The following is a 15,242-nucleotide window of genomic DNA, read 5'->3' on the forward strand; positions in this document are numbered from 1 at the left end:
ACCTGGAGAATTGCGTGCAGTTCTGGTCACCGCATTATAGGAAGGATGTGGAAGCTATGGAAAGGGTGCAGAGGAGATTTACTGGGATGTTGCCTGGTATGGAGGGAAGGTCTTACGAGGAAAGGCTGAGGGACTTGAGGTTGTTTTCGTTGGAGAGAAGGAGGAGGAGAGGTGACTTAATAGAGACATATAAGATAATCAGAGGGTTAGATAGGGTGGATAGTGAGAGTCTTTTTCCTCGGATGGTGATGGCAAACACGAGGGGACATAGCTTTAAGTTGAGGGGTGATAGATATAGGACAGATGTGAGAGGTAGTTTCTTTACTCAGAGAGTAGTAGGGGCGTGGAACGCCCTGCCTGCAACAGTAGTAGACTCGCCAACTTTAAGGGCATTTAAGTGGTCATTGGATAGACATATGGATGAAAATGGAATAGTGTAGGTCAGATGGTTTCACAGGTCGGCGCAACATAGAGGGCCGAAGGGCCTGTACTGCGCTGTAATGTTCTAATTCTAATTCTAATTCTAATCTTGGAGGGGTTTTGGGCTGAAGGAGGTTATGGAGTTAGAGATTTATTTAAAAATTACTTTGATCTTGTGAGTGAGACAATCCCTAATAATATAATTAATATGCACAGGATTTAAAAAAAAAATTATTCGGGTCTAAATTCAAACATAGGAACGTACGAAAATGATGGTCATCAAACCAGCCCTATATTCATGAAGCCTGGAGCATCAGTACGAGGCACTTCTCACCCCATCCCAGATATCTAACATCCTAGGAAAGGCAAAAATACTGAAGTATCCAAGGCTAATAAGAGAAATAAAATCTGGAAAATTTGTCTTTGACTCCCTCAGGCAATCAAAATCAACATTGTTGTGCCTGTTTGCCAGGCATGAAATGGACACAACGATAATCAATTTTGCATGGTAGGGGCCTGCAAAGGAAAAGGCATTCAGGCCGCTGCTAAATTGTGTGTGGCCTTTTTTGTCCTTGTTGCCCGCCTGAAACGAGACTCCTGCATCCTTCAACCCAGTTGCCTAACTTTGTTCAGACTAATTGAAGCATGCGCTTCAGTATTTCCGAGTGCTGAGCTGTCAAACCAGCAGTGGAGGTTGCTCACAAAAAGGTCCGAAGATTTCCTGTACATCGAGGCAGAAGGAACTGGAATGCTCCTCTGGCTCCACAGAATAATTTCATACTGCCATCAGCCTGCCTTCACTGCACCATCCCGCACAAGCTCTCCCCAATGCCTCCTTCACCCAGGACTTACCTGAGCCCTGGATGAAAATAGTTAGACCCTGGCAGGTGAGCTGCATTGTGGCACCTGATTGCTGGCCATGTCGCACCTGAATTAATGATAATGAGGCCCAAGGACAAATTTAAGACACATCAGAACCACGCGGTTTCAGGCAGAATTAAAATTAAGGCTCGTTGTCACAAATTCTGATCCAAATCTGGCATTTCTTGGCAAGCTTTGATTCCGCCATTATTGTTTCCTAGAGTGAAAACCCAATTAATTCATATTCAAATTGCCTGCTCTTCAAAACTATGCTCTCAAAAATAAAATGCAATGGTCCTGCACTCCCAACTACATATAAAGGGAGCACAGGTTGGAGGCAGGGCTATAATACTGTACTCTGTTTGAGTCCCCCGGCTATTGAGTACAGGGATAGTGAATGTGCCTCTGTATTCCTTCAAATTAAGGAATTCTACCAGAATATACAAATTCTACCTAAGAATACAAATGTACTGTTGCCAGGAGGTTATAGAGTGGATTTTAAATCATAGACATGTTCAACACAGAAGGAGGTCATTTGGCCGATCATGTTCATGCCAGCCAACAAGTAGCCATCCAGCCTAATGCCAACTTCCAGTTCTTGGTCCGTAGCCTTGTAGGTTATCCAAGTATTTTTTAAATGTTATGAGGGTTTCTGCCTCTACCACCCTTTGAGGCAGAGTTCCAGATCCCCACCACCATCTGGGTGAAAACATTTCCCCTTGAATCCTTTCTAAACTTCCTTAAACTTGAACTTAAACCCTAATTTGGTTAACACCTACGGATACACGACGCACCCACGCTAGCATTCATATGCAATACACACATGCAAATAGAGACAGAAAAGAGCAGAAGAAAAATAAAGTGGGAAAGTTTGAGGCGATATCTGAAGAGTTTTTGTTACAGTTCTTGGAGCTCACTGTGGAGTCCTTGATTGTAGGTAGATCTTGCTTTTCGTCAGGGCCCAGTATTCTTCTTAAATCTTGTTCGCTGTAGGAGACTTTTCTCTCTTGGGGTTCATGTGTCTTCAGTGGATTCAGAGGCTTGTGAGAAAGAGAGGGGAGCAGGCAGACAGGAAAGGTTGTGGCGAGCCAGCCAGGAAAGATCTTCTCAGTCCAGGAGCATTCTGCCTTTTGCCCAAACTGTTTGTACAAATACAAAAAACTCAGGTTGCCCAGCAGGTTAGTCATGTGACTAGCTGGTTCGACCATGTCCATTTGTGTATTCGGCCATCTTAGCAGTCAACCTGGAATGTGAGCTCCCCCACCTTCAATGTCTGGTGATCAAAAGTCCATTGTGGGTTAAATGTCAGGGAATGGCTGCTTTGTCCTTCCAAACACTGTCTGTTAACATGAAAATGTCTTTTCCAGCCATGGCTGATCTGTTTTATGAAAGTCCTTTCTTCGCTCCAGTAACAGTTTAAAATCGACGTTCATGACAAAATTAATGTGCCTCATTCTTGGCAGGTGGGGGCCTAGCAATGACATGCATCATAATTTTATACCCTTCAATTAGGTCTCCCCTCAGCTTCCTCTGGTCCAAAGAAAACATCCCTAGTCTGTCCAATCTTTCCTCATAACTAAAATTCTGCAGTCCAGGCAACATCCTCGTAAATCTCCTCTGTACCCTCTCTAGTGCAATCACATCTTTCTGTAGTGTGGAGACCAGAACTGCACACAATACTCCAGCTGTGGCCGAACTAGTATTTTATACTCTTCCAGCATAACCTCCCAGCTTTTATATTCTATGCCTTGGCTAATAATGGCAAGTATCCCATATGTCTTCTTAACCACCTTATTTCCCTGTCCAGCCACCTTCAGAGATCTGTGGATATGCACTCCAAGATCCCTCTTTTTCTCTACACTGCCACTGCTGCTCCCATACCTGTTGCAGCCTTTGTGTGGACAGGTCAGCTACTCCCCTGCCATCGCTGAGAGGATGCAGCAACATCCTCTGGCAAATCCACAACACCTCCAAAAACACTCTGGACATTTTGCAATAGAAAAAAAAAAGTTCTTAAAAATTACCTTACCTGCAATTTGGGTGCCTGGCCCATTAAATAATGTTATTGCAGGGCCTATCTTGCAGCAGCTGGCTTGTTCTACTAAGCTACAGCCTGGACCTGCGAAGTCCAAATTTGGTATCCTGGCAACATGGTTAGGCTGTGCGACATCAAGGGAATGTTGATTCAAGACCTTCTGGCACATGCAGGGGATACCCCAGGGTATGCCCTTCTCACAGAATGTCATGTGGGCCACGCAGGAAGTGGCCAAGGCGCAGGGCACCCCACAATAGTGTCGTGAGGTTTTAGTAGCATTGCTGGAGGGGAATTTTCTGGCCCATGTTTCTCATGCTAGTTATCAACATCACTTTTTATGTTCCTAACAGGTACCTTTGCTGTGCTGAGTATTATAGTTGGGAGTGTGGTTGAAACTCTGGAGCCAATTGAAAAATTTCAACACTTCAACGAAACTCTGAATGAAACAATCACAGATGTTGACGCTATGAATATTGATCGGATGAGAATTGCAGGAACTGTGACATGCTTAACAGCTGTAATACAGGTAAACAATTCAAAAACATCTCTGACGGATGGAAGCCATTATGGCAAACTGGATTGGAAACATATTTCAGCTCCGAGCAGAGTCACAGATTTAATTTCTCTTTCATTTAAAACTTGTCTTTTTTTTAAAACAGAGGAAAAATAAAACAAAATCACTTTAGCTCCTGAGAGTAAATAGTGTAATACAAAAGGAAATTCACAGAATAAAAACAGAGAATGCTGGAAACACTCAGCAGGTCTGGCACCATCTGTGGAGAGAGAAACAATAGTTAACAGGCTGAATTTTCTGGGCCCTTTGGGGATGGGCTGGGAGGTAGGAAGGGGGCGGAATATCGAGACGGAAGATGTCGGGACGGAAACCCGACGTCTTCACGTTGCTGCCGGATATTCCCGACAGCGGCTGACATGGCGGGAGGAGATTGCACCTGAACACAGCGGGAAGGTAACTAAGCCAATTAATTAGCCAATTGACAGGATGTTGAATAGTGGGGGATTCAACAATGGTAATGCCATTGAATGTCATGGGGAGATGGTTAGGTTCTCTTTTGTTGGAGATCGTCATTACCTGGCACTTGTGTGGGTAAAATTCATACAGTGGCCTGGATCAATCACAGTATAACCTCGGGTCAACCACAGTGTAAATGGGCTCAATCACATGCTATTGGTGATGGGTCAAGGATGGAACTAGCTCAACAGGTGCTTGATAATTCAGAGATTTTCAGCGTTCATTATGAAATACCCAAACGATCATTGCCCAGCAGACCACAGAAGTCATATATCGTTAGAGTAATTCAAAGTTGATGAAAACTTTAACCAGCGTCACACAGCAGTTCAACTTCTCTTAATGACCTCCATGTGCATTCGTTCTGAAGGCGGCTGGTACAAACTGGTCAGCAGGATATCATCAAAACCAGTAATTAGTTTAGAGTGCTTTTTCTTCTCCCCTACTCTTTGCAGCCTTGATGAAGTCCTGCACTCAGGGCCTCAGTCCTTTGCACACGTTTTTTGGGTAGAAGTGTGAAGAAAGTCAACAAATGAAATTAGAGCAAGTTATCTATAATTCAGTAAAATGACCAAGTAGCAATGCCACTAAAATCAGAAGGTTTATCCACAGTCTGCCAGATAGTTTAAGAGCATCTTAAGGATTGCTGCATGTCACCTTTTCCCCTAAATTAAGCAATACTCTTAGACATACTTATATCTGCCATTTTATTTTTATAAAAGATGGGATAAGAGGAGTTACTTTGTCAGGTTGTGTCATTCATGAGGGACCTCACATGCAGGCAGTACAAATCTGAAATTAATGAACGCATTGCCACGATATTCCTACTATTTGTTCGCTCACCCGCCAATAGAGCAGACTCATTAAATTACCCCTCATGATCTCCATGAAATGGAAACAATGCTGTTGACTGCACTAAGGCTTCCAACCCTCCAGGACTATCCTGGAGTCTCCAGAAATTAAAGATTGATCCCCTGGACACTGCGACCTTGTGTTTATTACGTTTAAGAATATTGAAAATGGGGTAAGGTGGGGCGGTTGGCAGTGATTGTAGTGTTGTAATATTTTGAAATTGCAATTGCTTTGTGCATTGTGTACTCTAGAGGCTGCTGTAGAATGCACGTGCTAGCAAAGAGAAAGTGAAACAAAGACAGAATAAAAGGAGAAGCCTTTGTGTTCAGCTGCTGCAGTTTTTTGTCTCTCTGTCTTTGCCTCATATCCTATACCAAACTCGGCTAAACCTCACTCCAGTCCCAAGGACATCACAGTCATGTGAGGAAACTTCCAGGAATACATCCACCCAGAAGAAGAAGAAGAAGAGAGTTGGCAACTCTAACAACCCTTCACCTGATTCACAGCCGCCTCTGATGAACTACTTTGCCAAGCAAAAAAGGAATACAGGGTTCGAATTAAGATTATATTCCAATGTCTTTACATAGGGAAAAGGGCAGGGTATGGCAGTGGATAGCTCCAGTTGAAAAGCCGGCACTGATGGTCTTGTTCTGTGCTGCGATTTTGTTGATTTTACATGATATACAACAATAAATCGAATGCACTGAATGACAAGCTTCCTTCTTGTTGATTAACAGATTTGCTTAGGCTTCGTTCAGTTTGGCTTTATCTCCATTTATCTCTCCGAATCCTTCATCAGAGGATTCATGACTGCAGCTGGGGTACAGATCTTAATCTCGGTGTTGAAATACATCTTGGGTCTGACCATCCAGGCACACAATGGTCCACTGGCAATAATATATGTAAGTAACTGACAGGCAGCAATTAACAGGATACTTGTTTCATCGCTCTGTCTTGAGCAGCAGCTTAACTTTTCTGACCTTGCTACTTTTCTTCTAACCAGACATTCATTGACATCTGTAAAAACCTTCCTAAGACCAACGTAGCGTCATTGATTTTTGCTCTGATCACCGGTGTGATCCTGTTCGTTGTAAAGGAGATTAACGTCCGATTTAAGCACAAGCTTCCATTCGCCATCCCAATTGAAACAGTTGTGGTAAGTAAAGCCTTGTAGCTCTCATATTTTCTTAGATCTTGCATAGATTCATTTCATGACTAGTCATCGAATTTGAGAGCTGCTGAAATCACAAGTGGTTTTCATTTGAAATTTAAGTTACTTGGCAATCTGTCAGGGGAGAAGGTGTTCCCTAATGGCTCAGGGAGTATTTATCTCCCTGTTTGATACTGAGTGTTCAGACCAGGAAGGTTCCATTCTTGTTCCTTGGCCTACGCTTTGTTTGCTGATCTCGGTGGGGTGGTGATGAGGGAGGAACAAACTGAACATAATGGGCGCAATTTTGACTACGGGTAATAATGTAACATAGGCAATATCAATTCAGCTGCCTGTTTTATATATATATATATATATATATCCCATCAAAGTCAATGGAATGGTGCGGATTATCCCCAAGTTAGGAAAGGGAAAAATATCGGCCAGCTTCTGATCATTATCCAGCCAACCCTATTGGAAAAGGTGTATGTATGTTGGCGGAAGAGAGGAGCAGGTGAACAACCAGCAAACATTGACTAACCAAACTCAAATAGAGACTTGGACAAAGTATCAAAGAGCTGCTGGTACCTGTTGTATCCTCACAAAAATCACCACTTCTAGCAGAGAGAGGGGATAAGAAAAGGAAAGAGGAGGGGAAATCAATTTATTGCAATTTTTGAAAAAAATGGAATAATGTTGTGTTTTCACTTTTAGGTCATCGTTTCCACAGCAATCTCAGGGGGCCTAGGCTTACCAAAAAAGTATGGCATTGATGACGTAGGAGTGATTCCACTGGGGTGAGTGAGAATGGAAAGTATAAACAGCCTCCTTGACGAGATTGCTAATGGTGAACGCCAAAACATATAGCACGCAACTAAACCAAATATAACGCCAATGCGTACGTGATCTATAATCGCTATCTGATTCTGGAGATTAGAGGGGTCAGATTCTCAATTTGAATTACTAGGGAGTGGGGGTGGTAGCAGGGAGGGGAACAGCACCCACCAGCAGAACATGTCGGAAATTCAGGCACATCCTGCGCACAATTTCTAGAACATTAGTTTAATTGGTCTGACAATCATATTGAGGTGGTAAATGAGTCAACAACAACTTGTATTAATATAGCACCTTTAATGTAATAAAATATCCTATGACCCTTCAAATGAGCATTATAAAGCAAAATTTGACACCGAGCCACATAAGGGGATATTAGGGCAGATGGCCAAAAGCTTGGTCAAAAAGGTTTTAAAGGAAGAAAGAGAGACAGAGAGCTTTAGGGAGAGCATTCCAGAGATTAGGGCCAAGGAAGCTGAAGACACGACCACCAATTGTGGAGCGTTAAAATCAGGGATCCACAAATGTCCAGAATTAGATGATTGCAGTTATATCAGAGGGGTGTGGTCTGGAGGAGATTACAGAGATAGAGAGGGACAAAGGATTTGAAAACAAGGATGTGAATTTTAAAATTGAGGTGTTGCTTGACCGGGAACCAGTCTAGGTCAGCAAGCACAGGTATGATAGGTGAACAGGATTTGCTGCGAGTAAGGACAAGGGCAGAGTTTTGGATGACCTCAAGTTTACGGAGGGTAGAGTGTGGGAGGCTGTCCAGGAGTCCATTGGAATAGTCAAGTCTAGAGGTAACGAGGACATGGATGAGGCTTTCAGCAGCTGATGAGCTGAGGCAGAGGTGAAGTCACATGGTGTTATGGCAGTGAAAATAGGCAATCTTAATGATGGCACAGATATGTAGTTGGAAGCTTATCTCTGGGTCAAATATGACACCGAGTTTGCAAACAGTCTGGTTCAGCCTTAGTTGTCAGGGATAGGAAAAGAGTCTGTAGCTGAGGAATAGAAGTTTGTAGCCGGGACCGAAGGCAATGACTTTGGTCTTCCTAATATTTAATTGGATTCCTTAGATTTTGGCCTTGCAATCACTGGTGGGTTTGGTCCCACTCGCCCAACATTTAAAGGAATAACTTAGAATTTAATAACAGGAAATTATAGCAAAAAAATCAAGAACAACAAAGGCTCCGATATTATCGTGAAGACGGGAGAGTTGTCGGGGTGGGGGGCAGTGGGAGAAGATAGTGGGTGATGAACGCTCAACATCCCCGGATATGTAGGAATGGCTGATTTTTGCATTTTAATCGCCCACATGATCCTCACCTGCCCATTGGGGAGAGGTGGGGCTAAATTAATATTGAGGCCAAATTGTGAGAGGTGCTCAACAGACATTTCAGAATCTCAAAAGGGATGAGGTAGTTTCACATTTTTTTGGTTAAGACAGTTCTAACAAAGGATTCGATGCAAAACATGAAGCCAGCTCTGCACTTGCACCATTTTCTGTTTTACTTTACATAATACTTATTGAGAACCAATTGGTTTAGAATAGATTTCATGCTGATTATTTAGCATGCGAAAAGGGGTAGATTTAATGAACCAGCGTTTTTGGCTTTGTGCAGTGAGGTGAGGGGAACAGAAGTTGGCAGGGGAGACCAGGACACCTCGTGTAATGAATGGAGCACTGGGAGAGAAGCATGGACCTCCATGGCCATATTCCTGACATACACACTGCGCTGGCAGCGAATTCTAAAAATCCAAATTTCTAACCCTAACTGGAATATAAAGAGAGTAGCAATACTGATGAACAAATAATAAAATGGCTTCCCTGGTGTCTAATCTCTGTGTGGTAATATTTGCAATGTTTATATTAAGAATTTCTGCCCACAAGATTGAAAATATGTATTTTGGCTTGGAAGCAGATTTTAATCAATACCATTAGCTGGTGGCAACTCCAAAACCACCCAACAAGCATTGACATCACAATGGAGAATTTTCTGGGAAAATCCAGAGAGCTGTTAAAAAATAAATCTGTTGTTCGTGACTTGGAAATGTTTGCATTGTAACACAAACCTGGTCGACATCTGGATACAACTCCAAGGAGGTGATGAAAATCTCTTCAGTCTGTTGCTGTAAAGATCCCACATCCCAGAAATTTGCTTAAGAAGTCTTAATCCAGTTCTTAGTGGCAAGCAGCAGAAAAGTGCCCACAACTTTGTATTAACTGGCATAAAATCAGTAATCATTTTCAGTGAGAGTACAAGATGGTCTAAATAGGAAATGGAATACAATCCTGTTAGTGCAGCTATTCTTCTGAGATTTGAATTCACTGGGCAGAGTATCTAGTAAATCTGTATCTAGCTTATCCTGTGTGGGACAATATTATGTGTCTGCAGTGGGATCTGTTTTATTTCCCCCCACTGACATCCCTCATCTTGATGTACACAAAAGGTCACCTAAAAATACTACATTTTTAAGGAAACTATTTTATCAAGAATTATTCCATCAAAAAGGAAGTCTAAGGTGAGAGCTTGCAAAACAAGGGATAATTCCATAACTATATCCTTCTAGCACAAAGCTTCACCTAGTGGGAGCACATTCTGGGAATTCAGGTAAGAACTCCATAGGAGTTTCAGTCCATTAATTTTAATAGATGGGATATCAGAATGAGCATATTCCCAAATTCTCAATTTTTTTTATTCTTTCATGGAATGTGGGTGTCATTGGTAAAGCCAACATTTGTTGCCCATCCCTAATTGTCCTTGACAACTGAGTGGCATGCTAGGCCATTTGAGAGGGCAGTTAAGAGTCAACCACATTGTCGTGGGTCTGGAGTCACATGTAGGCCAGACCAGGTAAGGACAGCAGATTTCCTTCCCTAAAGGACATTAGTGAACCAGATGGGCTTTTATGACAATCGATAATAGTTTCATGGCATCATTACTGAGACAAGCTTTCGATTCCAGATTTTTATTAATTAATTGAATTTAAATTCCACCAGCTGCCGTGGTGGGATTTGAACCCATAGCCCCAGGACATTAGCCTAGGCCCCTGGATTACTAGTTCAGTGACATTACCAGAGCACCACCATCTCCCCCAATATGCACTTCTAGGCTCCATGCCAGGATTGTGATAGGTGGAACCCATACAGCCATAATTCTCAAAATACCCTGGGTGAGTGAAGCATCTTATAAAGTACTCCCTAGTCCATACTATGCTGAAAGAAACTTTTACTACAGATTGTTTAAGTTTCAGTTTCTGCCTATAAGCCAATTTGGGAAAAGTAAACTGTTCCATATTGTGTTTTAGTGATAACTTAGAACAAGCTATTCCATTAGCCCTGGTTTGAGATCACTGGTCTCCCTTACTGGGGACCTGACCTGAATCTGAACTCCAACTGATATTCAAATTTCACTGTTGTCAGTGAAGAAGTTTCACCAGTTCTGCTAGCTGGAGTATGTCAAGAGTAATGCATTCCATCTCAAAAGGAACCTGCCACACATGCTGTGGAGTTTGAGGCCAGAGGTCAGCACACCCTGCCTAGTTAGGCGAGTACTAGGAGCAGTGAACTGCCCAGCTTGCCTTGTGCCTGGCACTACAGCATGACAGTAATTGCAGCCCTGGCAGAATCTGTTGTGCAGACGGTTTTCCCGCCCAGTTGAAAGAGGAGAGCACGGTCCCTTTCATTCTTTAGTTCGAAAGTAAAAATTGGGATATAAGGAAACCAAGTTAGAGGAAAAAAATTTCGAGGCAATGGATGGATTTCTGCATTGCCATCCAGCTGGAGAAAGTCGTTCACTTTTCCTGCATCAGATCAAGTTTGGATGTTGGTAGCCTTGATTAAATTGGAATTTGTCCAAGTGATCCACTATTTCCTAGTGGGATGTCTTCGATCAACTTCAAGCAGTAAGTAAAAATTGGTCATTTTTTTTATCACACAGGTTGCCTGCTCCAGATGCTCCTCAGGTCAATTTGTGGAGTGGTATGATTGGACCTGCTTTCTCCCTTGCTATTGTTGGTTACGTCATTAACTTAGCTGTGGGGAGGACAATCTCCGCCAGGCATGGCTATGATGTAGATGCAAACCAGGTACGAAGCCTGACATAAGTATATGATGAATTAGTTATTACTGTCCTTTTAAAAATTGGCTACAATATTCTAAATCAGAAGATTGTTATAGTAAACTCTTTCATTTCAGACTCCTGTTACCAAAAATATTGCCACATTACCAATCTGTTAGAATGGACCTCTATCCTCCATAAAATGAAAGAAGTTGCGCTGGACTTTGTAATGATAAGGTCAGAATGTGCAAAGTGATGGAAGGTGTTGGCAACAGTGCTATCAAGCGACACTTAAACAGTAACAACATGCTCACTGATGCTTAGTTTGAGTTCCAACAGGACCACCTGGCTCCTGACCTCGTTACAGCCTTGGTCCAAACATGGACAAAAGAGCTGAACTCAAGAGGTGAGGTAGAGTGATTGCTCTTGATGTCAAGGCAGCATTTGACCGAGTATGGCATCAAGGAGTCCTAGCTAAATTGAAGTCAATGGGAATCAGAGGGAAAGCTCCCCACTGGTTGAAGTCATACCTAGTGCAAAGGAAGATGGTTGTGGTTGTTAGAGGCCAATTATTTCAGCCCAGGACATTGCTGTAGGTGCTCCTCAGGGTAGTGTCCGAGGCTCAACCATTTTCAGCTGCTTCATCAATGACCTTCCCTCCATCATAAGGTCAGAAGTAGGGATACTTACTGATGATTGCACGATGTTCAGTACCATTCACAACTCCTTAGATACTGAAGCAGTCTGTGTCCATATACAGCAAGACCTGGACAACATTCAGGCTTGGGCTGATAAGTGGCAAGTAGCATTCGTGTCACACAAGTGCCAGCCAATGACTGTCTCCAACAAAAGAGAATCTAACCATCTGCCCCTGACATTGATTGGCATTACCATCGCTGAATCTCCCACTATCAACATCGTGGGGGTTATCACTGACCAGAATGAACTGGACCAGCCACAGAAATCCTGTGGTTACAAGAGCAGGTCAGAGGCTTGGAATTCTGCGGCAAGTAACTCACCTCCTGACTTCCCAAAACCTGTCCACCATATACAAGACACAAGTCAGGAGTGTGATGGAATACTGTCCACTTGCCTGGATGAGTGGAGCTCCAACAACACTCAGCAAGCGCAACACCCTCCTGGACAAAACAGCCCGCTTGATCGGCACCCCATCCACTAACTTAAAACATTCACTCCTTTCCCCACTGACGCACAGTGGTAGTAGTGTGTACCATATACAAGATGCACTGCAGCAACTCACCACGCCTCCTTCTACAGCACCTTCCAAAAGCACGACCTCTTTCACCTAGAAAAGGGCAGCAGATGCATGGGAACATCACCACCTGCAAGTTCTCCTCCAAGCTACATACCACCTGACTTGGAACCATATCACAGTTGCTGGATCAAAATCCTGGAATTCCCTTCCTAGCAGCACTGTAGATTGTACTCACACAGATGGCTGGTACAGACACAATGGGCCTGTTTCTGTGCTGTATAACTCAAGGAGCTTACCACCATCTTCTCAAGCGCAATTAGAGATGGGCAACAAATGCTGGCCTTATCAGCAACGCCGTCATCCCATGAAATGAATTTTTAAAAATCTGGTATTAATGCCAAGTGCTTTGTATCCGGAATGACCTTAAACAACTTAGAGAGGAACCAACCCAGAGCCCTAATCATCTCATTACTTCATCTAACTGAGCCAACCTTATCTCTTCTCATGAGGTCTGTAAATTGACTAATAGAGCTGGAAAAATGCAATGTTACTGACAAGAAACATTAACTGTGGTTTTCCTGTCATATATCAACTGCCCCTTATGATCCCGTAGCCAGACCTGTCTCTCAGACCTAATATTAACCCTCTATTCCATCCTCCTTCTATCTTGATGGTACCGTTATAAAAAAGAAAGTTCATCCTTTTCCCTTACCTTTTTTCTCCAATTGTAATCTAAATGAAGTTGAGAAGGAATCTTCATCTATTGCTGTATCCAGTTTAATAAGTATAGCTGAGACCATGGGCTGAATTTTACCAGCCCCTCGTTGTCGGGGGTCGTGACAGGGGCAGCCCATAAAATGCTTCTAACATTTAAGAAGTATTTAGATGAGCACTTGATACGCCATAGCATACAAGGCTATGGGCCAAGTGCTGGAAAATGGGATTAGAATAGATAGGTTTGATGGCCGGCACAGATACGTTGGGCCGAAGGGCCTGTTTCTGTGCTGGATAACTCTATGACTCCATGACCTCCGATGCCGAGAAGGCCCCGCCACATTTTACCAGCGGCAGCAAGGCCTCAGTGTGGCCCCCCCACTCGCCTTCATTTAAATAGTCAAATCAATGCAAATAAATTGACATCCACTCACCTGGTCCCAGCAGCAATCCCAAGCGGTTTTACAGCTGCCAGCTGCATCTCGTGCACCTTCAGAACTCCATTCGGAGTTCCGAGGGGAAACACTGGTGGGGAGGGGGGAGGAGTGAAATTATCAGGGCCGGGGAGGGTGGGGGGGGCGGGTGGAAGAGTAGAAAAAACACTTCTTATTGGCTGTGTGAATGGTGGGAAGGGGTTGAAGGGCAAAGATGACCAAGTTCGGGGGGAAAGGTCGGGTTAGAAATAAAGTTTTTTTTTGGTGGGAAAGGTCCAAAAGTAAAGTTTGTGGTCATTGGGGGTGGTGGTAGAGGGGCTTTCATGTTTTATTGAACATTGGAGTCTCAATGGCAAATTAATGTTTCTTTAAAAATGTAAATACTTCTGAAGGGGTTGAAGCCCTTTAAAAATGGCGCCGTTGCCAGGGACCAAGTAGCCGCCCCCTCTATGTCATCGGGGGCGGCCGCTCCGCCTCCTCCATTTAAGTGCGCCCCCACGCAAAATATCATGGGGGCTCGGTGGCGCGCCTCCGCGTCAGAACGGCGCTGAGTTCAAAGCGCGCCACCGCGATGTGCAGCGCGCTAATAAAATTCAGCCCCATGTTTTAATTTCACCAGGTCTGTTGGACCTACACGCTCTGGACTCCAATAACACTTGTGGCCCTAATAGTATCCCTTCCTTCAGGCTGGATTTTGTTCCCCACCTGATGTCGAGTGCCGTGACAGGGGTGGGGGCCCGGGAATCGGAGCGACAGCGGCCGCCACGGAACACGACGCTGAGATTGCCGGGCCTAAAGTTCCTGGCGGCAGGGAAGCTCCATGGCAGCCCCTCCCCCGCTCTGTGACGGGACCCTGCTTTCTATCTGCTAATCAGATATTTGCATCAACTTATATGTAACTCGCAGCGATCTTACCTTCAGTTTCGGATCTTCAGCATGATGTGCGGCACTCATGCGCCTTCACTTTCTTGTCCGGGGAAAGCTGGCATCACCAAGGTGGAGAAGGGGTCAACTCTGCATTTTGCTGAACTGTCTGCAGGGCTGGCAGCCTTTTAAAAATGGCGCCAGCACCGCCTTCTGCATCAGGTGACGCCATGAACAGCATCGCCAATGCTGTGATTGGATGGGGCAGCCGCCGTGAATATGCTAAGTGGCCACCCGCCACAGAATTGTGGTGGCACGGGTCCCTGCGCGGGGCGGCCGCCATTTCCTGCACCAGGCAGCGCTCCCACTGGCAGGATGACAAAATCCAGCCCATCGTCTTTAAGTTAGTGACAGAAGCTCTTCCCACTAGTGGGGGTGGGGAGGAGCGGGGGGAGGAGGTGCTGGGGATGGAATTCTTGCACAACTGTGACAGAGGGGATTGGAATTTAGGACTGAATCCAGATATGCCAAGTTTTGGCTCCATTTACACTAAGCAGGGAATCTCAGTGAATACTCAGTCTGCCATTGGCAGAGATAGGGAAGCAGATTACCAACCAGCCAACTTGAACGAAAAAAGAAAAAGGAAAATAAATATATGCGATTTTAAATATAATATATATATTCAAGTTCTATTTTCAAAGTAAGAACCACATACAAAGGGATTATGATCAAACTCCACCTAAAAATAGTCTGATGTTTGTGTAGGAG

General features: G+C 44.0%; 1 protein-coding gene across 2 annotated transcripts in view; it reads left to right on the forward strand.

The window, feature by feature from the left end:
* LOC137383936 (solute carrier family 26 member 9-like) overlaps positions 1-15,242 on the forward strand; it is a 107,881-nt gene that overhangs the window by 45,469 nt on the left and 47,170 nt on the right. For both annotated transcript variants that reach the window (XM_068057347.1, XM_068057348.1), the window contains exons 6-10: positions 3,667-3,842; positions 5,933-6,097; positions 6,199-6,351; positions 7,060-7,142; positions 11,127-11,274. In XM_068057347.1, coding sequence (XP_067913448.1) covers positions 3,667-3,842; positions 5,933-6,097; positions 6,199-6,351; positions 7,060-7,142; positions 11,127-11,274 — 725 coding nt within the window. The remainder of the gene's footprint in view (positions 1-3,666; positions 3,843-5,932; positions 6,098-6,198; positions 6,352-7,059; positions 7,143-11,126; positions 11,275-15,242) is intronic.

The sequence above is a fragment of the Heterodontus francisci genome, chromosome 25 (assembly GCF_036365525.1).
Source record: "Heterodontus francisci isolate sHetFra1 chromosome 25, sHetFra1.hap1, whole genome shotgun sequence".
NCBI lineage: Eukaryota > Metazoa > Chordata > Chondrichthyes > Heterodontiformes > Heterodontidae > Heterodontus > Heterodontus francisci.